This window comes from Notechis scutatus, chromosome 1 (genome assembly GCF_049901735.1).
Source record: "Notechis scutatus isolate UNSWTSFEM ecotype Mainland chromosome 1, rNotScu1.2, whole genome shotgun sequence".
Classification (NCBI taxonomy): domain Eukaryota; kingdom Metazoa; phylum Chordata; class Lepidosauria; order Squamata; family Elapidae; genus Notechis; species Notechis scutatus.
In genome coordinates, this window is record NC_142009.1 from 324,640,612 (window position 1) to 324,663,672 (window position 23,061).

The following is a 23,061-nucleotide window of genomic DNA, read 5'->3' on the forward strand; positions in this document are numbered from 1 at the left end:
TTATCTGTGAATCAAAGAACGCTTCCTCTTTCCTTGTTTGCTTTCTGCTGGCCCACTCTCGCCCCCTTTGTCAAAACAAGGCCAGCCTTGCCTCCCCTTCATTAACTTGGTCTCAGAGGACCCTCTGGAAGACGTCAGCTACATCTCTCTTGGCAGAGGATGGGATTAACCCAAAGTAATGCTTGTTATCTAAACAGCACACCCCCCATTTCTGCTTTCAGCACAGAAGCCAAACAGACTAGAGCGATCATGACTTGCCTAGCCCTCTCCTGTCTCTTTGCCCTCCAAAATGGAGTCATGAACAAGAGAGCCACCGAGGCATGGGTTTTGGTGGGTAAAAAGCAGAGGTGGTATTCAGCAGGTTCTGACCATTTCTGGAGAACCGGTAGCAGAAATTTTGAGTAGTTTGGAGAACCGCAAATCCCACCTCTGACTGGCCCCGTCCCCATCTATTCTCTGCCTCCCGAGTCCCAGCTGACCGGCTGGGTCTTCTTTTGTTGCCCAGCACAGGAGAACGGAGCTGGAAAGCAGGTTAGTGGGGTGGGGAACAGAGGTGGCATTCAGCAGGTTCTGACCAGTTCTGGAGACATTTTGAGTAGTTTGGAGAAGCGCAAATATCACCTCTGACTGGCCCCGTCCCCATCTATTCTCTGCCTCCCGAGTCCCAGCTGATCGGCTGGCTCTTCTTTGGTTGTCCTGCACAGGAGAATGGAGCTGGAAAGCAGGTTAGTGGGGTGGGGAGGGAATGGGGATTTTACAATATCCTCCTTCCCCTGCCACACCCACTAAACCACGCCCACCATGCCACACCATGCCCACCAAGCCACGCCCAAAGAACCAGTAGTAAAAAAAAATGAATCCCACCACTGGTAAAAAGGTAGGAAGAATCCTGATGATACCTCAGAACCAGATCTGGTTGTCCTCAACGTACGACTACCATTGAGCCCAACAATTAGGTTGCTAAGTGAGAAATTTGTTACATGAGTTTTGCCCTGTTTTACGACTTTCCTTGCCACATGTGTTAAGTCCATCACTGCCGTTGTTAAGTGAATCTGGTTTCCCCCTTGACTTGTCAGGAGGTCACAAAAGGTGATCATGAGGCTCCAGGGACACTGCAACCATCATAAATGTGAGTCAGTTGTCAAGCATCCGAATGTAAATCACATGGCTATGAGGAATGCTGCAATGGTCGTAAGTGTGAAAAATGGTCATCAGTCACTTTTTTTCAGTGCTGCTGTAACTTCAAATGGTCACTAAGTGAACTGTTGATCGGTCACTTCTGGCCACCTAAGCAACCTTTTGATGGATCCACAACCTCTCTGGAAATCACTGCCATATCCTGGGACCACATGGCAATTTTGGGCGGTGTGATTTTTGGGGAGGGGAGGTCTTTTGAAAACCTATTTAAAATTCAGAATAAGATGTTAAGTCGTTGGGAGGCTTGTTCCTCCCTGTGAAAGTTGGACCATAAGAAAGGCTGGTGCTGGAGGAGGAGACTCCTGCGAGTCCCTTGGACTGCAAGGCCATCAAACCGGCCAGTCCTAGAGGAGATCAACCCTGACTGCTCTTTAGAAGGCCAGATCCTGAAGATGAAACTCAAATACTTTGGCCCCCTAATGAGAAGGAAGGACTCACTGGAGAAGAGCCTAACGCTGGGAACGATGGAGGGCAAAAGAAGAAGGGGACGACAGAGAATGAAGGGGGCTGGATGGAGTCACTGAAGCAGTAGGCCTGAGCTTAAATGGACTCCGGAGGATGGTAGCGGACAGGAAGGCCTGGAGGAACGTTGTCCAGGGGGCCGCGATGGGTCGGACATGACTTTGCAACTAACAACAACAACAATCCCTCCAGTCTTGACAAAAATCAGTTGGACTGGACCCCAGGTATAGAAAATCAGGGTCAGAAATCACTCCTTAAACAAGGCCTTGGTCTTATTTAGTCTTTTTTTTTTTAATGGGTGGCTGCTTGTGATGTTACACCTCGAACGAGGATACCTCTGACAGCTGTCTGCAAGTACAGCAAGTCCTTGGCTTATGACCACAATTGGCCAGAATTTCCATTGCTAATCAATGGGGATTGTTTAAGTGACTCACCTGCAGTTTTATGACCTTTTTGCCACGGTTGTTAAACAAATCGCTGCAGTTGTTAAGTGAATCATGTACTTGTTAAGTGAATCCAGCTTCCCCCTAATGATTTTCTGGCTTGTCATCACAGGACCCTCGGATGCTGCAAACATCGTAAATACATGTCAGTTGCCAAGCACCCTAATTTTTATCACATGACCATGGAGATGCTGTGACAAATGTAAATGTGAGGACCGGTTATAATTCACTTTTTTTTTCAGTGCTGTTGTAACTTTGAACAGTTGCTGAACAAATGGTTGTAAGCTGTGGACTAGGTTGTAAGCTGTGGATTTAGTCAACAAGCTGCTCCTTTTGTGTGTGCGTGTGTGAGAGAGTGTATATTATCCCAGGAATGTTGGGAGTTCTTAGCCTGATGTCTTCCCCCCAATTGAATTTACAACAACCTTATAAATTGTCGCAAAGCTTTATTCTCTACACAGAGTAACGATGCTTGGGAATAGATTGCAAATCAAGGAAGTTGTCTGTTTCAGGGTAAGTTCCCTTTTTTCCAATTCTCACAAAGCATGTCCCCTTAAAGAAATACACAATCATAAATCATTAGGTCTTAGATCTTTTACTGCCTGTCTGTTCCCACTATTGCTGCTTCCCAGTTATCACTAAATAGGATCTCCAGTTAGCTTATTTTCTGTATAGTCCCTGTTTATCTCTATCCTGTAGAAAGTGCCCTATTGTTCTCACTTTTCATGTCCTGCTGCTTTAATAATTTCCTTGCAACTCAGTGTGTTTTACTATCTACTACCTTTTCATAACTCTAATCTACAATTTGCTGCTACTTCCTTGAGATCATTCCCCTCTTTCTCTCCCCAATAAAACAGCAGCATCAAAGCTGGAAAAACATCCTGTCTTAAATATAGCTAAATAAGCTCTCTAATTAGTATTATAGGCTCCAGAGAGTTTATTTCTTCTTGGATCAGATAGTTTAGATCAGTGTTTTTCAATCTGAGCAGCTTTAAGGTGGGTGGACTTCAACTCCCAGAATTCTCCAGCTGTGGGAAATTCTGGGAGTTGAAGTCCACCCATCTTAAAGTGGCTGAGGTTGAGAAATACTGATTTCATTTAAATATAAAGAAGTGCCGCTCCCTGAGAGTGAGATCTTGGCCAGGAGTCCCCAAACCCCAGTCCTTGGACCGGCACTAGGCCACGCCTTGCCAGAAACCGGCCCATGCAAACAAGTGAAGGCCCATCCATGGAATACAGGCAGCACACAAAACCATGTCTCCTCTCGCCGGCGGAAAAGCCTTCTACGTGGAACTGGTAACTGGTGCCCAAAAGGTTGGGGGCCTCTGATCTATTCTAGGCGACAGTGGAACAACCCACCTATGGTGAGTCCTCCATCTCTGGAAGGTTTTTAAAACAAGCTGGGCAGCTGCCTTTCCTTGATGCATATTCCTTGAATGAAACAGGAAGGTTGTCTTCGTGTCCTGGTGCTGTTTTTTGGAACACATCTCCCCAGTGATCCATATGGCCCCTGCTCTATTTACATTCAGGAAGTTATTGAAAATTTGGCTGTTCTCCCATGGCTGGGAGAAAAGGGATGATTTAACCCTTTAGGATGTTTTTATTGTTGTGTGGAATTTGTCTTCTGGTTGCTTGTGATCTGTTTCTCTCTTTGCGTTTACTTTTTCTTAACTGTCAGCCACCCATTTTCAATTGTGGTTGGTGGCCTCTAAATTGTATTACTGTTTATACTTGCAAATAAGCTGAACATTTTAAGCACTAAACCACACAGATGGTCACGCGCACAAAGAAATGAGCTTGAGGTATCTGCAGATACAATAGATACAAACTCAATGTTAACCGCACCAAACTTGATTGCAGGAAATATGACTTCAGCAATAGAGTGGTCAATGTCTGGAATACTCTACCCGACTCTGTAGTTTCTTCCCCAAACCCCAAAAACTTTAACCTTAGACTGTCTACTATTGACCTCACCCCTTTCCTAAGAGGTCTGTAGGGGGCGTGCATAAGCACACCAACGTGCCTACCGTCCCTGTCCTATTGTTTCTCCTATTCTTCTTTTATTTTTCTTATATGTACCCATTTCATGTATTCACAACTATGTATACACTTATACTTATTATCTTGTAAACAATTGGCAATCAAATAAATAAATAAATAAATAAATAAATAAATAAATAAATAAATAAATAAATAAATAAATAAACAGATAGGTTTATCTTATACTTTTCTTATACTACTCATATTTCTCGCACAGTCCCATTTCCAGATATATCAATTCTTATTTGTGGGTGGCACATTTTCATGCTATCTTGGTTAAAAAATCAAGGGGTAGCTTATTAATTAATGGGTTTATACACAAGCATATATGGTAGAACAAATGGCTAAATCATTGTTTCTCAACCTTTTTAAATATAATTTTTATTAAAAATTTAATTGCGGTAGTAAAAACAAATACAAACCAGACTTAAAGAGGATGAAAAAAAAGAACAAAAAGTACAGTAAAAAGAGAAAGAAAAAAGACAGGACATTTTACTTTTTATAGTAAATTCCAAAATCTTATAGCAAAGTTAATATTCTAAATTTATCTGGATCTTTAAACTATTTATAAATTTATCTGGATCCAAATCTTATTCAGCTTTTTGTTGTTTATTTCAGATTCTTTGTTTTTCAGCATATCTTTTTTGCTTTTATTCAGAATTCAAGATAGACTTAGTCAATGAAGATTTTTCAAGCTTGTTGTTCTGAAGATCTCTAATACTGTAGTTAAAGATGGTTAACAGGCAATTTCCAAAAGTGATTAGAAAGTGAGGCTTGTGAACTTAATATCCCTTATGGTTGCAAGCAAGGTGGCATAATCTCTTCATCTTTTCCAACACAAATCCACCCAAAACTGTTCCTTCAATTTTGCTTGAGTGAATGAATGAATAAAAAACAGGGGCAGTAAGTAATTTTAGCTTTCCTTATTTTCACGTCTCTATTTCATTGAAAAAAAACCTTCTTTAATGGAATCTTGGCCTCTTGCGTGGCTATGGGAAAAGATTCCAAAGCCTCAGCAAATTGTAATTAGGCTTCTAAATCAGAACTGGTGGGAAGATTTTGTTGTCCAAATGGTGTTGCCTTACCCCTCGTCTCTGAAGGTTACCTTTCCATCCATCCATCCATCCATCCATCCATCCATCCATCCATATTTTTTCCTTTCCCATTTTGATCAGAATGTTCTGTTACTTCCTCAGGGATACTTGAAACAGTGCAGAATAAGATGGGAGCTGCTTCATGTGGAAGTGCCCACTGATGCCTTTTTACTGGTACCAATTTAGAAATCCCAATTGCTCTTTTCGAAAGCGATTAGAAAGCATGGCCTAATTTCTGGGTAGACCAGAACTTTAAATGAACTCTTCTTTTCAAGTTAACAAAACTAAATAGACTGCAGGCTCGGATAGGAAGGTCAAAGGACAATCTTAAGAAATACTGTATATTATACTTCCCTACAGAAGATACTCTATGTGAATGCAGAGAAGAACAATCCATCTCACATATGGTATGGTGCATACAACACGTATGGAGGAAGGCCTCATGCTGGCGAGAGAAAATGCTGTTGATGTGGCCCAATACTGGGGAAATATTTAGCTTTAATCCTATTTATTTTACATACTTTTTATACATGCTAGATTTCAAGGACCTATTTTATAGTTATTTTACTTGCTCAGTGTGGAATGTTAAATGCCCATAATTAGAAGGTGAGGTTGACACAAATAAAGAAAGTTAACAAAACAACACCCTTTTCTTGCTGAAGGTTACCAGGGTAAAAGTTAGAAGGTAAAGTCTTCTCTATAGCTGAACTGGAATTGTATTTTTCTTGGCAACCTTACAGCTTGTATTCCTATTGTCCGGGATGTATGGTTGACTTCTCAGTCTAGCCTTCAGCCCTAGGATTCTTCTTGGTGGTCTCCCATCTTTGAATCCATCCCTGCTGAGCTTTGTGACAGAGCCAAAGGCAAGTTATCTGTCATTTTAAGGTTTCTGGCTGCAATCAAATTAAAGGGAAATGAAGAACAGCACAAAATAAAATCACAGAATATAGTACAAGCATGCACTGCCCTCTGCTGCAGAGCTCCTGCATTGCACTACTGAGAACATGACCTGAGAACCGGACAAAATCTGAACAAGTCTACAGATAGTCCTCGACTTACGACTGCAATTGAGGTCAACATTTCTGTTGTTAAGTGAGACATTTGTTAAGTAAATTTTGCCTCATTTTACAATATTTCTTGCCACAGTTGTTAAGCGAATCTGGCTTCCCCACTGTCTTTGCTTGTCAGAAGGACGCAACAGTTATCACATGACCTTGGGACACAGCAACGGTCATAAATATGAGTCAGTTGCCAAGCATCTGAATTTTGATCACATGATCATGGAGATGCTTCAAAGGTTACAACTGTGAAAAACGGTCATAAGTCAATTTTTCAGTGCCCTTGTAACTTTGAATGGTCACTAAATGAACCGTTGTAAGTTGAGGACTACCTGTATTTGGTGTATTCTGTCTCCTAGAATACTGACTTCCTGTAACAAGTGCTGTACTGAGATAGATTACCTCTAAAACTGGAGGTTCCTTATAACTAATGATATCAGACAGACCATTATTTTTTTCTTCTATCAATCTGTCTAATTCCTTTTGATGGTCATTTAGATGAAGGTTATCATAACAGGACATAACAGGCTTAATTTAGCTTCCTAAATTAAGTATGGATGATATATGATATGGATTTTATTTTATTTTTTGAATCTCTTAGTCCAGAATGTTCCATCCAGTAATTTCAAAAGTTGAATTCCAGGTTCTATTATTACGTTAATAAAAAAAGTAAAAAATTACACAAATATGAGTTTCAACTTAGAGAAACTTCTAGTTAGAGTTTCTACTGTTTCTAGTCTAGGCCTGTTATGTTTTTTTCCTCAATTAAAATTTTCCAAAGTTTTGACAAGTATTCCCATCCTGTTATCCTGTAAACATTTTAGGTTTCAAGTTCATAATCCCCGGTCATAATTTTAAGGATTATGAGTATCGGAATGCAAAACATCTGGAAAAACATTGGTTGAAGAGGTTGCTTGGCAACTATAAGTTGTGAGGACTTCAGCTCCCAGAATTCCCTGGGCAGGGAATTAGAAGCCAGTCCCAAAAGTGCTTTTTCAAAAGGCAGCTGGACTTGCTTTGTTTTTCCTTGAAGACATTTTGCTTCTCATCCAAGAAGCTTCTTTAGTTCTGGCAGAATGGTGGAAAAGAACTGAGGGAGCTTCTTGCATGAGAAGCGAAACGTCTGCAAGAAAGTTCAGTTGCCTTTTGAATTCTTTGGGACAATCATCACCTGGATGATTGAGAATCTCCATAGACAAATAGAGCTCAGTGGGCCTGAAATTCTGAAATTAAATTATATAACAAAGTAGTCAGCTAAGTAGAAAATGATTTTAATTCAGCGTAAAACTTCAGACTGATATATTTTTATCCACCAGTTTAAACATCTTTAGATAAACAGATAAACATTTTAAACAGATAAACATTTGTATCTGTTTGCTATCTCCCTGAAAGCATGATACAGGTAGTCCTCGACTTACAACCAGAATTGAGCCCAACATTTTTATTGCTAAATTAGACATATGTTAAATGCATTTTTGCCCCATTTTACCACCTTTCTTGCCATAATTGTTAAGTGAATCATTGCAGTTCTTAAGTTAGTGACACGGTTGAATCTGAATTTTGAACCCATTGACTTTGTTTGTCAGAAGGTCGCAAACGGTGGTCCCATGGCTCCTGGGGGGGCACTGCAACTGTCATAAGTACGAGTCAGTTGCCAAGCATCAGAATTTTGATCACATGACCATGGGGATGCTGCAAAGACCGTAAGTGTGAAAAATGGTCGTAGGTCACTTTTTTTCAATGCTGTTGTAAATTTGAAACAGGCCACTAAACGGACTGTTTTAAGTCAAGGACTATGTGTAAGAGCCGCATTGCAGTTCAGTTTTGTGAGGGTCTCTCTGCTTTTCTCCTTTTAAAGTATGGGGAAAGGGGTTGAAAAAAAAATATCTTCCATCGGTTCCCATCTTTTTCAAGGTGCTGGTTAGTTGCTTTAGAAGAAAAAGATCAGCCCTTCCTGAAACATAATAAAAATGTGTTTAATCAGAAGGAAACAGAAGTAAAATAACAAGAGCTAATAACAGAAAAGCAGGTTCTCTCAGCACCTTAGTAATTTGCATACATTTATGATGGCATAAATCAGTTTTCGTGAATTCACACCTTAGTAAGCCTGACAAAGGTACTGGATGGTTAGGAGCCAAAATATCATTACTGTACTGTATATATTAATTACTAGCTCTATATCCGTGCTTCACTACAAAACTATGTGGTTGGGCTTAGTTTTGGGGGAAGAAAATAAGAGGGGGGGGGATTCTGCTTCTGCTTACCAGTATCCTCAGTATCCATCCTGTCAGTGTGTGTGAGAGTTGAGGGCTGTTTAGAAACTGAAAGAGTATTTGCTGTGTGAGCAAGAAGGAGACAGCATAGAGCTTGGGTGTGCCTTACCTCAATAGTTCTGTACTAAAGCTGGTACTAAAGCTGGTTGCTGCTGTGAAAGTAAAACCGAAACTGAAACTCCTTTTCTCTGCTTGTGTTTTGCATTTGGAACAGATTTCTTTTCAGGTGGGGAGGGGGAGTAGAACTCCTTAGCATCAGAGCGTATGAATAACAATATACGAAATACCTAATGCTCTGATGGTCATTTTGAAAAATCCTTTCTTAGTGAGCACCTAGAAGCCAAGAGGAACATAAGTGCCAAATTTCAAGTTTGTAGGCTTTACGGTTCTGGAGATTTTGTGATGATGCATGAGTGGTATTTCGCTTTTACATGTATAGATAAAAATAAATATTAGCAAAAATGAAGAGTTTAAAAACCTTTCCCTGAATTAATTTGACTTCCTGCTCTTTTTAGAATCAATAACTCCAAAAGAAAGCTTTGATGATTGATTTTTGGTATTAAAATCAGAATAGAATAAGCAGCCTATTCATTCCTATACCTGCTATCTACTTAGAAGTCAATCCCATTTAATGGGATTTCCTTTCAATATATATATGGCTACCTTCTCAGTGTTTGATTTTCTTATATAATTAAATATGTTTCTTTATTATAAACAGAATCTACGGCTGTGTATTCTCATGCATTAGAAATTACTCCTGAGATCTTAGAAATTGGAATTTTTAAAACTTTCTTTGAACATATGCAGCGTATTATGTTATTATAATAATGAAGCAACCAGAAACCTGATCTTTTATTCTTGGTTAGTTTCATTTTAGCTACATTTCAGTTAATTTCAATTTAGCCTACCTACACACTCTCACCACCTTTATTTTGGGATTTGGTCAATATAAGCCCCCTTTTCGGGTCCTGGTTTAATTTCAAAAGGGGCTTTTAATTGTCAAGATTTATTGTGGAATAAGACATCTGAATATATGAATAGATCCTGAGCTACAGGGAGGACTGCATTGATTAAATGGAAAAAGAAGGAGAACAGGGGAGAAAAGGCCACAGACTGTTGGAGTTCTTGATTTTAAAGCGAATTAAAAACTGAGCAGTCAACAGTGAGTGTTGAACCCCAGAAAAGCAGATTTTCATACTAACAGCAAGGATAACGAGAGTTCCAAGGCAGGAGAAGGTAATAGGAAAAAAACACACTTGGAATAAGAGCGTTTCTAAAAGAGGAAACTCTGAAAGCACAATTGCGGTGAAAATAAAATGAGAGCAGAAGAGGCTAAAAAAAGACACTTTGGTGTAGCCTTTGGATTAGAAACCAGAAGAAAAAAATGTGTCAGTTCTTTGACAAAAATGACAAAATTCCAATAAGCAAGCAAGAAAACACGGAGAGCCAAAATGGAAGAAGAGTGCAAGGAGAGGATCTTGGATTCCTGAGGGGTGGGCTTGATGTTCTCAGTGGTCCCATTCAACTCTGACCCAATCACATACAGAATTACTTATTCTGTTCAGCCTGGAGGGGGGAAAATTGTTTTCTGCCAAACAAAATATTTTGGAATTATTGCACACCACTGTCTTGATGAGTGGGGCTAAATCAGTTGATGAGGAGTGGGTGGAGTCAGAACAAGGGTGGGTGGGGTCAAAGTAGGGGTGGATAGAGCCAAAGCAAAGATGGGAGGGGCAGAAGCAAGGATGGGTGGAGCCAAAGCAAGGGGTGGGTGGAGCCAAAGCAAGGGTGGCAGATCCCTTTCTTTATGATTCCTTCTTCTCTTTTTCTAGTGTTCCCCCCCCCTTTTTTACTTTCTGTTTGCTGTTTTCTGTCTCCTTCCCTCCCACAACAGCAGATTTCACAGAAATGAACAACTCCTTTGCAAAACGAACTTTTGCAAAGAGCTTTGAAGTTTCAGCTGAGAGCTCCAGGTTCTAGTTCCCTTCAAGGCCATCCATCACTACTAATTGACATCCCAACAACACAGAGGTAACCTCTGCTTTCCAATTACCCTTCCTTAGATTTTTTTCCCCCTCCTCCTCCTGGGGACTCTCACCACCCTTGTGCAATGTTGCCCCAGAGACCCCTTCTCTCTGCTTCCAAACTTACGAGCCGGAAAAGAATGCAAAAACTGGCCAGTCCCCACAATAAGTACCAGAAGGGGGGGCACCTGCGGCGGGCAGAGGAGGAACGGACTTGCAGGCGTTGCTGGAGGGAAGCGATCTCAGCCAGGTAGCTGTGCCTGGAAGGAAACGGCAAGAAGACACGTCAGCGTACTGCATCCAGTTTTGGTCACCACCACGGGTGGGATTCTACCGGTTTGGACTGGTTCACCGAACCGGTATTTCAACCGACCGCCCCTCCCTTCCCAGGAGTCTCCACACACCCCATTTTCAATGCAGGTAAGTGCAGGTTCCTCACGGAAGCTCTGGGAGGGGGGGAAAAACGGGCCTTCTGGAAGTCCGGAAACAGGCCTGTTTCTGGCTTCCGGAGGGCCTCCAGAGCCCAGGGGAGGATGTTTTCGCCCCCCCAGAGCCCTGGAAAAGGCCTTTGGACCCTTGGGAGGGTGAAAAACGTCCTTCCTAGAAAAATTGGAAGTCACAAAACGGGCCTGTTTCTGGCTTCCAGAGGGCCTCCAGAGGCCGGGGGGGAGGCTGTTTTTGCCCTCCCAGAGGCCCGGGTAAGGCCTCTGGACCCTTGGGAGGGCAAAAATGACCTCCCCCAGGCTCTGGAGGCCCACCAGAGCCGGAAACAGGAAGTTCCTGTAGGCCCGGCCCACTATGGCCATGCCTACCCAGCAACCTGGCAGCGAACAGGTTGCTGGGATTTTTGAATCCCATCCCTGGTCACCACACTATAAAAAAGATGTTGAGACTCTAGAAAGAGTGCAGAGAAGAGGAACCAGGATGATTAGCAAACAGACTGGAGACTAAAACATATGAAAAACGGTTGCAGGAACTGGGCTTGGCTAGTCTAGTGAAGAGAAGGACCAGGGGAGACAGGATAGCAGTCTTCCAAGATTTGAGGGGCTGCCACAGAGAGGAGGAAGGGGGTCAAGCTATTCTCCAAAGCACCTGAAGGCCAGACAAGGAATAATGGATGGAAACTGAACAAGGAGAGATTCAGCCTGGAAATAAGAAGAAACTTTCTGATAGTGAGAACAATCAACCAATGGAACAGCTTGCCTTCAGAAGTTGTGGGAGCTTCATCACTGGAAGGTTTTAAGAAGAGCCTGGACTGCCATCTGTCAAAAATGGATCTGCTTGGGTAGGAGGGATTGGACTAGATGACCTACAAGGTCTCTTCCAACTCTGTTAATCTGTATCAGTGAAAGGGGAAACACTACTGGCTCTTGACTGCTGCAGCAGCTCCAGAGGCAGCTCCTTCAGACAAGGCCATGAATGGACCTTCCCCCTGGAACTTTGCAAGGGGGTCAGTGGCCCAACCAGATTTCTAACTGGTCACTTGAGGAGTTGGAGGTACCCCAATAGCCAGATTGTTCCCCCGACTTCTCTCTTTAGCTGTGATTCCTTTTTTAGGTTGCCAACAGTCCTCCAAACTCTTAGGCAAAGAAAGGAGTTCCCTATCACATGATGCATGGGACTGGCAAAGCCCCTGAGGCCTTCAGGTTCCCTATTGCTGATGTATAAATACCCTGTTATTCATCCATCCATCCATTCATCCATGGAGGTTCTCAGTCATCCAGGTCATGGTTGTCTGAAAGGTGCTTTTTCAAAAGGCAACTGGACCTTCTTTTTCCTTGAAGACGTTTTGCTTCGCCCCTAAGAAGCTTCTTCAGGTTTTGACAATGTCTTCAAGGAAAAAGAAAGAATGTCCAGTTGCCTCTTGAAAAAGCACCTTTGGGACGTCCATCGATCCATCCATTGTGGCAGAGCAAGCTAATACATATAAATGAGCAGTAAACTCCACATTCCCTCACAATGATGATGTAACCCAGGGGTCCATAACCACCGGTCCGCGGACCGGTACCGTCCGCGGAACAAGTCCTACCGGGCCGCTGGCTTGCTGGGCCGCCATTTTTTTTTTGATGAAAAGTGCTTCCGTGAGCTTTTCCTGGTAGAAAGCTCACCGGAAGCACTTTTTCATCAAAAAAAGATGGCGGCGCCCAGCTGATGCCGGTACCGGGCCGCGGCGTAAAATAGGTTGGGGATCACTGATGTAACCTACTTGGGCAATGAAAAAACCTGCAAGCAAATAATCAGGCTCAGAGAGCAACAGGGACCCCAGATTGCAATCCTGAACAACAGATATTCTATGTCTGTCTGTCTGTCTTTATTCTAATTTGGAACCTGGAAAGGAAACACAGTGTTAACTCAGTTCAATGTCCTTATTTCCATTGCCTTTCCTGTCCCTTTCACTCCTTGCCCCACTTTCTGAAAGGAGCAGCTGACAATAAGCCCTTTAATGGCTTTTCAGGAGGCAGACATTAAACCCCACACACACCAGATTTCTCCAAAGCAAAACCAGATAATAAGGGAGAGAAGCTCGCTGAAATCTCACAAGGTGGGATTGTGTTTTCTCTTGAAATTTTGCAAGATTTTAAGTGTATCCAGCAAATCCTGGGCAAAGGAAGCAGGATGAGATTCCTGTATTCTCAGGAGAGTCAATAATCCTGTGATATTTTGACAGTTTTTACATGTTGCAAGAGGAAGAATGATGCTTGTCAGCACAACACCTGCTATCTGAAAAAGTGGAATATATTTGGAGCAGTGGTGGTATTCTGCCGGTTCGCACCGGATCGAGTGAACCGGTAGCAAGAATTTGGCGTGGGTCGACGAACTGGTAGTAAGTTTTGGCTGGCCACCCCCCTCCCCCCCGGTCGCCCTCCCGCCCGATGCTCGCTCACCCCACCCGCCTGCCTGACATTCGCCTAAGGTATTTCTTTCTTTTTTTCCCTTCCCCGATAATCAGCTGTAGATAAGATCAGCTGTGCTGGGATTTCCCTTGCTGAATGAGGCCCAGGAAGGCAAAAAATGGAGGGAGGAGCTCAGCCCCCCCTCCATTTTTTGCCTTCCAGAGCTGCCTTAGGGGAGCACAAACGTCCCCCCAGAGGCTCTTCTGAGGTTGGAAGCTCCCAAAACGGAGCTTGGAGGGATGCTGCGTGCCCCTCCCATGCTGTGTTCCTTCCTGAGCCCCAGAGGAGCCTTAGGGGAGCAAAAACGCCCCCCCCACCGAGGCTCCTCTGTAGCTAAGAAGTTCCTAAAAATGGGTGGGGGCTGCAAAAAAGCCACGCCCACCCAGTCACATGGCCACACCCACAAAGCCACGCCCACAGAACCGGTAGTAAAAGTTTTTGAATCCCACCACTGATTTGGAGTTGTGTTTCATTTCCTACTCCAGTGCTCTGCAATGGAATCTTTTGGGGCAAAGGATGAAGAAGAACTAAAATTGTTTAAGGTTTTCTTTCACAAACCCTATTGTGTGATGACACAAGAAAGGCTCTTCTTCATGGAGAAATTTCGATTTTTCTGAGTCCACTTAGAGCAGGGATGTCTAACCTTGACAACTTTAAGACTTGTGTACTTCAATTCCCAGAATCCTCCAGTCAGCCATGTCAGCTGGGGAATTCTGGGAGTTGAAGTCCATGTCTTAAAGTTGCCAAGGTTGGACACCCTGACTTAGAGCTAATCATTTTACTCACATGCTTTCATGGAGGGCCTTCTCCCGTGCTTCACAGTGTCCTTTCTCTGCCTCCACAACATCTCGTGCTCCAATTGCTTCGTCCAGTTTCTCTTCAAGTTTGGTCATCTCCACTTCAGGGGATAGGAAAGAGAAACTTAACTCCTTAGATTCAGATTGATTAAAGCGATTAGCGGTTAAGAAACCAGGAGGCTGTGAATTCTCCTAGTCTTTTTAGGCACAAGACACCTGAGTCACTTTAAGTCAGACACATTCTCTCAGCCCTAGAAAGGAAACAATGGCATACCAATTCTGAAAAAGTGGTTTTTCCCTGGGGAATTCTGGGAGTTGGAGTCCATACATCTGAAAGCTGCCAAGATTGAAAAACATTGGGATAGACAGATAGACCAGGGTTATTTTCATCTGGCTTTCTGCACAGAGCAGTGAGTAGACTACATCACACCCTTCAGGCCTAGGATTCTAACATTCCTTAGTTTTTTGTGCCTTTGAATGTTTTATGAAACCAGGCCATGCAATAAATTCATAGTTCCATGTATTGTGTGAATCCACAAATGGGTGAATTAAGTAACTGTAATGTTAGTTGATGTTCTGTATCCCACTCTTGGCCACACCAAAGTTGTAAAGGCTGGTGGATATGTGGCAGAAGGTCATCTCTATTTTTCAAAATCTTGTCAGAGTCCCATTTTACTTTTTAAATGAAAAAAAAAAAAAAGAACTATAGTCAGGTAGGCAGAAAGCCTGCAAAATCGGAGTAATATATTCCGGGATAGAATCTTTTACTAGTTCACACTTATTCAATGCATGTATTTCATTGTCCAAGAACTTTGCAACCTGTTGGTTTTTTTTTAATGATTTTTAACATAAATCCATAACATAAATACAAAAAGACATTTTAATGTCTTCAATGGCTTTCTGTAGTTATATTTTTAGTCACTTTTTAAAAACTTTGTACACTGCCCAGAGTCCTGGCAATGAGATGGGTAAACAAATAAAATTTAATAATAGTAATAATACATCACCAAACAGTAACATTTGCCTGTGCTAGGAAGGATTCAAGAGGTGGATAAAAATGCCAAACCTTGTCTAAACATCTCACTGACTCTGCAGTGAACCATAATAATAATAATCTAACGCTTTACCTAGCAAGGCACCGTTCTGGCTGTCCATCTTCATGCCTTCTGCCTGAAGGGTGGACATTTCATTGTGAAGAGCTGACAGGTTAGCATTCAAGTGGATCTTCAAGACAGACAGAAGTTAATGGTATAAAATCTGAGGGAGGGAGGGGAGGAGAAGTATTTTTAATTTAGCACAACCATCAAACCTTAGCAAATTTCCCCAAACTTAAGTAGAGTTGTGTTTGGACTTCCTGGGAATCCCTGGGCTTTAAATTCGGGAACTGAAAAAATATCCCAGAAAAAGATGGAAATCCATATCCATATTATTGCCAGAAACATCCATAGAATTTAAACTGAAGTTTTTATTATTCTGTACCATCTGCCAGAGGGTAATAGTTCAAAAAAGGGTGCCCAGGATAATTGGATCTTTGAGAATGTTTTGAACTTTCTTAAGGCAGCGGGAGCTATAAAGCTCTTCCAAAAAGGGGAGAGGGCAACCAATGATCTTCTGGGCAATGATGTTAACCCTCTGGAGTGCTTTCCTATCTGCCACTTGGCAATTGGCAAACCATACAGAGGTGTAGTAAGTTAAGGTACTCTCTATGGTACAGTGGTAGAAGGTCACCAGCAGTTTTTCATTCAGTTGTTGTTTTCTCAGAAGTCTCAGGTAGGGCCTTATTGACCAGGGCTGCAATGTGGGCACCCCAGGTCAGGTCCTCTTTTAGGGTAACACCCAGAAACTAAAATCTGCCCACTTGCTCCACTCGGTCTCCATTGATAAGCAAGGGCTGGATGTCTGATCTGTTCCTTCTATAGTCCACTATAAGCTCCTTGGTCTTAATTGGTGTTGAGGACCAAGTTATTGTCTCCACACCACAAAAACAACCGGTCCACCTCCTCTCAATAGGCAGACTCATCCCCCACCCCCCGGAGATGAGTCCCACCACTGTTGTTAATAATCTATTGCATAATCAGGTGTATGTATTAAGTCACATATTTCTACCTTCTGTTTCTGGGCAAGAATATCATAATCATGCACAGATATATTCCTTTCATCTAAGAATAAATGATCACAGGTTAAAAAAAAATCCTCTGTTTCTTTGCTGTTAATAATTACAGGTGGTGCTTGACTTACAACTGTTTGTTTAGCGACCATTTGAAGTTACAACAGCACTGAAAAACATGACTTATGACCGGTCCTTGCACTTACAACTGTCATAGCATCTCCACTGTCATGTAATCAAAATTTGGGCCCTTGGCAAGCAGTATGTATTTACAACCGTTGCAGCATCCCAGCGTCACATGATCAACGTTTCCGACCTTCCCAGCTAACTTCTGACAAGCAAGTCAATAGAGAAAGCCAGCTTTGCTTAACAACCATCTGATTTACTTAAAGACTGCAGTGATTTGCTTAACAACTCTGGCATTGAAAAGTAATAAAATCAGGCTCAATGGGACTTGAAGTCCACCCATCTTCAAGTTGCCAAGATTGAGAAACACTGCTCTGGAATATAACAAAAAGAAATTTTCCCCACTCATTTTTTGTCTGTCTTGGACTACTACTAGCTTTGACTCTACCCTGGACCAGTGTGACTCGGCTCTCTCCAGGCCTTCGTTTATTTACTATGGCCGGGGGCATATGGTCAAAAAAGTCAAAATGGTGGCTGTGACAGTACAATGGAAGTTGAACCGCACATTAAAAAAAGGCCGAGCTTCTTCACGACATCGCATTTTTCATCTTGACCCTTTTGACCAAGGCAGACATGCCTGATTGTGATTTTTTTTTCCTGACAGCACAAGACAGTATGTACAGAGTAGCCGTACCCACTTCATTTCCCTGCCCCTGACAAGGCTGTATTTTAGCTGGGCTGGAGAGAATTAGCCATTCCCTCAAACACTAGTCAAGGCTGCTCTACATTCAAGTGAGATTCTCTGTAAGTTCTCCAGACCCACCTCAGGCAAATCCTTTAACACAGTGGCCCCCAACCTTTTTTGTGCCGCGGCCCGGTACCGGCATCACAAAATCATCCACGGCCCAGTACCGGCATCAGCACGCATGGCAAGGCGAGCCGAGCGACCGGCCAACCAGCCGTCCCCTGCTTCTCCCCGCCACCTTCAACTCCTCCTTTGTACCTGTGTCGATGGGCTTCGCGACGGCTTCGGGACGGTCGCTCGGCTCGCCTTGCCATGCGTGCTGAAAGAATCCTCGCGCCTTAGTTTTGTTCGAAGCCGCCCCCCCCTCGATGAAACTAAGGCGCGAGGATTCTTTCAGCACCCAAACACCGCTTTCTACCCGGAAAAGCTCACCGGAAGCACTTTTTCATCAAAACAAGATGGCGGCGCCCAGCAAACCGGCGGCCCGGTAGCAATTGTTCCACGGACCGGTACCGGTCCGGGGACCGGTGGTTGGGGACCCCTGCTTTAACACATAAGTGGGTTGTTATGGCCCCTTTACGACCAATGGACTTCAATTCCCAGAATTCCATGACTGGCTCAGGTATTCTGGGAGTTGAAGTTCACAGGTCTTAAAGGAGCCATAGTTGCCTACCCCTGCTTTAATACCTGCACTATTGAAGGGCTGGTACTTTCACTTCAGCTTATGAAAGAGCTTCAGTCAGAGCTATGTCACAAGTTATGGCATAGTGAATTAGTGCTGGATACCCAGAAGCTTGTCATGTGCTAAGATTCAGCAACCTGGATCAGATAAGATTTAGCAACCTAGAGCAGATAAACCAACAACCAGGTTGCCAACAGAAACCAATAATGTTAACCACACATAAGAGTTAGCAAAGATGCTTGCTAGAAAATGCTGTGGCCATAAACGACATATAGGGGCTATTAGTTGGATGAAGGGATGTGGTTGGGGAATGTTTCTAGAGCTTGATTTAGACTTGTTTGCTACTGCACATAGGCATTTTAATGCATATCTATGCTACAGAGGGGTTGATGGATAAGAGTAGGTTGCAGATGGTTGCAGACAGGCCAACATGCACACCAGAGGTGGTATTCAGCCAGTTCTGACCAGTTCTGGAGAACCGGTAGCGGAAAGTTTGAGTAGTTCGGAGAACCAGCCAATACCATCTCTGACTGGCCCCACCCCCATCTTTTCTCTGCCTCCCGAGTCCCAGCTGATTGGCTGGGTCTTCTTTTGTTGCTCTGCACAGGAGAACAGAGCTGGAAAGCTGGTTAGTGGGGTGGGGAGGGAATGAAGATTTTGCAGTATCCTTCCCCTGCCACACCCACCAAGCCATGCCTACAGAACTGGTAGTAAACAAATTTGAATACCACCACTGATGCACCTCCCAAATCACAACTATCTGTTGTATGGAGATGTGCATCCTGAATGCAGATTGATTCTTTGACTTCTTCTTGGGAGGCAGGCAGGCAGAAGTCAAGGTACATTCAAACTACAAAATGGAGCAGCTGGAGGGTTTAAGGATAAATGCAACAGCCTCTGAATGACAGGCGTGCAGTAATGCTCCAGAAGTTTGCTCTAGGCTTAAGAAATGTTGCAAGTCAGCCCACTATTTGGAATAAAGGAAGGTAACTTTGTCACTTGTAGCCTTATGATTTAAATTGACTGTTTCCTAGTATGATTTGATTGCTTATAGTACCCTATGACTATTATTAAGTGTTGGACCTTATGATTCTTGATTCTTGACAAATGTATCTTTTATTTTATGTATACTGAGAGCATTTGCACCAAGACAAATTCTTTGTGTGTCCAACCACACTTGGCCAATAAAGAATTCTATTCTATTCTATTCTATTCTATTCTATTCTATTCTATTCTATTCTATTCTATTCTATGGTAAATTGACATTTAGCTTAATCTGTGGGCAAAGGAAGACAACCTCAAGCAGAAAAGAGGGATGGATGATTTCTGAGCTGCAGAACAACAATACTGATGGAAATTCCACACAGAGTAAGGTTCCTTTTTTAATGTTAAGTGACTCATTGGCTAGGAAACTGCCCCCAAATGAAAATCAATGCAAACAGAAAAAGATCCTTTTGATGATTGCATATATTTGCTATCAACTCCTTTTACATCTGGAAAGTCCCTTCCTCTTCTTATTTTATCTCTTTGGAAAGCAATGAAGGGAGAAGATCGATTTTCCTGGTCAATCTTTACAGTCTTGCTTGTCCTTTGTTTTTCTCAGCAAACTTGATAATTGTGTCTGCTTATACTTCTTTTAACAGATGCAGGCCCACAATCTCTTTCTGGCAACTGCATTTTCTTCCAGCTAGGGCTGGTCAGAGTTTTTCTTTTTTAGTCTTTTTAAAATGGGACTGGCCTTTTAATATCCACCTGGAGGCGTTGCTAAATTATAGGTTTAGCTGAAAAAGTCTCCAGAGGGTTTCTGTGCCAGGCTAGGAATAAGCAGTTGTGGCCTCCATTTTATAACCTCTTCGCTCTCTCTCACCTACAGTACTGTTTTAAAACTAGGTTTCCTAAACAAAGGATATATGCATCTTTGCAAAAAGGATTATTTGCAAGATTCTTTGGGACAATTCAAAGAATGCAACTAGTATACTATAAATATTATCTAGTCCAGTGTTTTTCACACCTGGCAATTTAAAGATGTGTAGACTTCAACTTCCAGAATTCCCCAATCAACATGGAATCTTAAATTTGCCAGGTTTGGAAAACAAGTTCGAACAAGTCCAACTGATCTGCAATGCAGGAGATATCTTAAGCATTCTTCATTGATGGCCAACCAGTCCCTATTGAGATACCTCCTGGAAAGAGGGCTTATTTATACTATATTTGAGGTACCAATTACTGTACATGGTGGCAAGAAGATATTGAAAAATCTCATCTTGGGTGTCTGGAGTTCTCAGCCTTATAGGCTTATAATTTCCTAAGGCTTGTACGACCCTGTTCCAAAACAGATGGAAAATCTCCAGCTTATTTCATTTGGGGACCAGTTAATGCTTTTCTATACATTAACAAGACCTTCTTAAAATGGGAATCACAGCCTTGGAAAAGGGGATAATCCAAAGGATTAGAGCATAATATTAAGGAGAAAAGTTTAATGTAGCACAGAGGTCCCAATTTAGCAACTTTAAGTTAGGTGGACTTCAACTTCTATGTTGGCTGGGGAATTCTGGGAGTTGAAGTTCACCTATCTTAAAATTACCAAGGTTGGGAGACCTGTGCAGTAGAAATCAAGGCTGTGTCAAAATAATCAAGATGGCAGCTACAGTGGCACAATAGAAGCATATAAAAATGGCATAACTTTGGTTGCACCATTGTGACGTTATTTTGACTTTAAAGGACCAGAAAAGCAGAAAAGCAAATTACAGGCCGTTAAAAGGGAAACATCTCACTCAGCATTAGGAACCTTTCAGAGCCAGGCTGGCCTGGGCGACTTTCAACTTTTAAAGCCGTTTGACTTAACACACTGACACATTAAAACAAAATAAGGCCTCAAAAAGAATGACATCTATGTTTTTGAATTCAAGAAATAATTTTACATTTTGAGATTTATTTATTATATATTTTTATCCCACCCTTATTTCCTTATAAGTAACTCAAGGCGATGAACGTACCTATTATTTAATTATATGTTCCTCACAACAACCCTGTCAGGTTGGTTGGGCTGAGAGAGGGCTACTTTGGAGTCTGGGATCCAGAGTACTTGGCTCTTTAATTCACCCATCCAGCACCCCAATTGGCTTGACAGATAACAGATAATCAGAGTTGGAAGTGACCTTGTAGGTCATCTAGTCCAACCCCTGCCCAAGCGGGAGACCCTATACCATTTCTGACAAATGGCAGTCCAATCTCTTCTTGAAGGTCTCAAGTGATCACGCTCCCACAACTTCCGAGGGCAAGCGGTTCCATTGGTTGATCGTTCTCACTGTCAGAAAGTTTCTCCTTATTTCTAGGTTGAATCTCTCCTTGTTCAGTTTCCATTCATTATTCCTTGTCTGTCCTATAGGTGCTTTAGAAAATAGCTTGACCCCTTTCTCTCTGGGGCAGCCCCTCAAATATTGGAACACTGCTATCATGTCTCCCCTGGTCCTTCTCTTCACTAGACTAGCCATGCCCAATGGGTGGCACAATGGGAACCCACAGAACCTGGGGAGGCAGTAAATTCAAGAGGCACAAACAAAAAGTCCTTCCCTTGGTATGTTATAGTAAGGATCAATAAACCAAATGAACTACTTTTATTTTTGGAGATTTGTCAGCATCTATTAGCCACGATAGCTAAAACAGAACCTTCCTATACAGGGGCAGTCTATCATAGTTTTCTAAGACACTGGCAAGTACCAACACAATGGGTACAGATGGCATGGAAAAATTGTTCCAACATGAGTCTGAAAGCTTGCAAGAATAAACCTCTGGTCCCAGTGATCAAGGTTAGATTGGATCTTGCAGAAATTTTATGTTATTTTTACTTATTTATTAAAGTTACATGCCACCCATCTCAATACAACTATTAAATTGCTATTCCCAACCCAATTTGAAGGTTGCTGGATCAAATGGGATGTCCCCTACCTTCTTTTGGCATTACAATTCTAAGAATTCCTAGCATAGTGGATGGCTGGGGAATTCTGGGAGCCTGCTGGCTAGGGAATTCTCGGAGCTGAAGTCTACACCTTACAATTGTCACGGTGGAGAGACACTGCTTTAAACTGATGCACCAGGGCTCCGCATTCCTAGGGCTTTAGCTACCCTGAAAGTAATCAGCTTTCCAGCATACCACCTGCCCCCAAGGATCATTCATTCCCCATTGCCCCTACACATACCATGTTATCTAAGCAGCCCATCAAAGTGGCATTAAGTCTCTTCTTGCCCTCTTTGGCCTGGTTCAGTTGCTTCTGCAGGTCTTTCTCCCTCTGTGCCAATTTCTCCAGTTGTTTCTCTCGCCTGGTTCTTTCCTGCTCCAGATCAGCCACCCGCAATGTCAGGGCTGCCGTCTCGTTCGATGCCTGCTCCTGGCATCCTCTCAGCTGGCGAGCCGCTTCAGACTGCCTCACCATCACAGCCACCGAGATGGTCACCGCAGCCACCAGGAGCAGCAACAGGGCACACAAACCCAGCACTTTCAGTGTGGCTCGCGTGGCCGAGGGCTCCATGGCTCGCTCAGGAGATTTCTTACAATCACTCTCTTGTTGATGTACTACGAGCTCTGCCTGCTTTTCGTTTGCTAAAATTGCTCTGCGTGGGCCTCCCCAAAGTAAGAGAAACCGGTCATTTGTGGCTTACCACAAACCACAATAAACAGATCACAGTAGTGTTTGTTGCAATATGTTCAGCTATGAGCAGACTAGCATCTGTCAGAAAGATCATCTTAAGAGTCCAGAGAAACTCAAATGTAACCTCCTCTTTGTTAATTGATAACCCACATTTTTTTTCCGCCTTTTTTTATCCAAAGCGTAGAGTACAATTTCTTTGTTTTGTTTTGGCCAATTTTAGACCCTAAACCTAGGAGTCATGCTTTTGAACTTGTGTACCAGCCCTAATGTTGCCAACCTCTTTCCTAACTGGCAAAAGTGATGGTAAACATCCTTTTGACAGCCAGTTTGGTACAGTGGTTAAAGTACTGGCTTAGACACCAGGATACTTGGATTGAGAGTTCTAGTCTGACCTTATGCATGAAAGCTGGCTGGGTGACTTTGGACCAATTCCCAGGAGACTGTGAGTTCTAGCACCGTCTTAGGCACGA

General features: G+C 42.7%; 2 protein-coding genes across 3 annotated transcripts in view; both read right to left on the minus strand.

The window, feature by feature from the left end:
* PLVAP (plasmalemma vesicle associated protein) overlaps positions 1-147 on the minus strand; it is a 17,799-nt gene extending 17,652 nt beyond the window's left edge. Inside the window, exon 1 of the mRNA XM_026670979.2 lies at positions 1-147. This exon is cut by the window's left edge and continues 558 nt beyond it. The gene's annotated coding sequence lies outside the window, so the exon portion shown is untranslated.
* A 7,402-nt stretch (positions 148-7,549) lies between these two features.
* CCDC194 (coiled-coil domain containing 194) lies at positions 7,550-22,513 on the minus strand. Of its 2 annotated transcripts, none has more exons than XM_087952570.1 (5): positions 22,142-22,513; positions 15,410-15,506; positions 14,272-14,383; positions 10,765-10,851; positions 7,550-8,248 (listed from the first exon to the last, which is right to left on the minus strand). In XM_087952570.1, the coding sequence occupies exons 1-5, from the start codon at positions 22,469-22,471 to the stop codon at positions 8,239-8,241; spliced, it is 636 nt and encodes a 211-aa protein (XP_087808696.1). In that variant the 5' UTR covers positions 22,472-22,513; the 3' UTR covers positions 7,550-8,238. The 2 variants fall into 2 exon arrangements, with proteins under 2 accessions (XP_087808696.1, XP_087808695.1); XM_087952569.1 differs by having other exon boundaries at positions 8,090-8,248; positions 10,719-10,851.
* Between the last annotated feature and the right edge of the window lie 548 nt (positions 22,514-23,061).

What these genes read in the sequence shown, in the direction of transcription:
- CCDC194 (XM_087952569.1), bottom strand. Translation starts at nt 22,471, where the DNA reads ATGGAGCCCTCGGCCACGCGAGCCACACTGAAAGTGCTGGGTTTGTGT. An exon ending in TGGGCTGCTTAGATAACATG is followed by an intron (nt 15,507 to 22,141) that starts GTATGTGTAGGG and finishes TCTGTCTTGAAG; the next exon opens with ATCCACTTGAATGCTAACCT. An exon ending in TTTGCATTCTTTTCCGGCTC is followed by an intron (nt 8,249 to 10,718) that starts GTAAGTTTGGAA and finishes ATTATGTTTCAG; the next exon opens with GAAGGGCTGATCTTTTTCTT.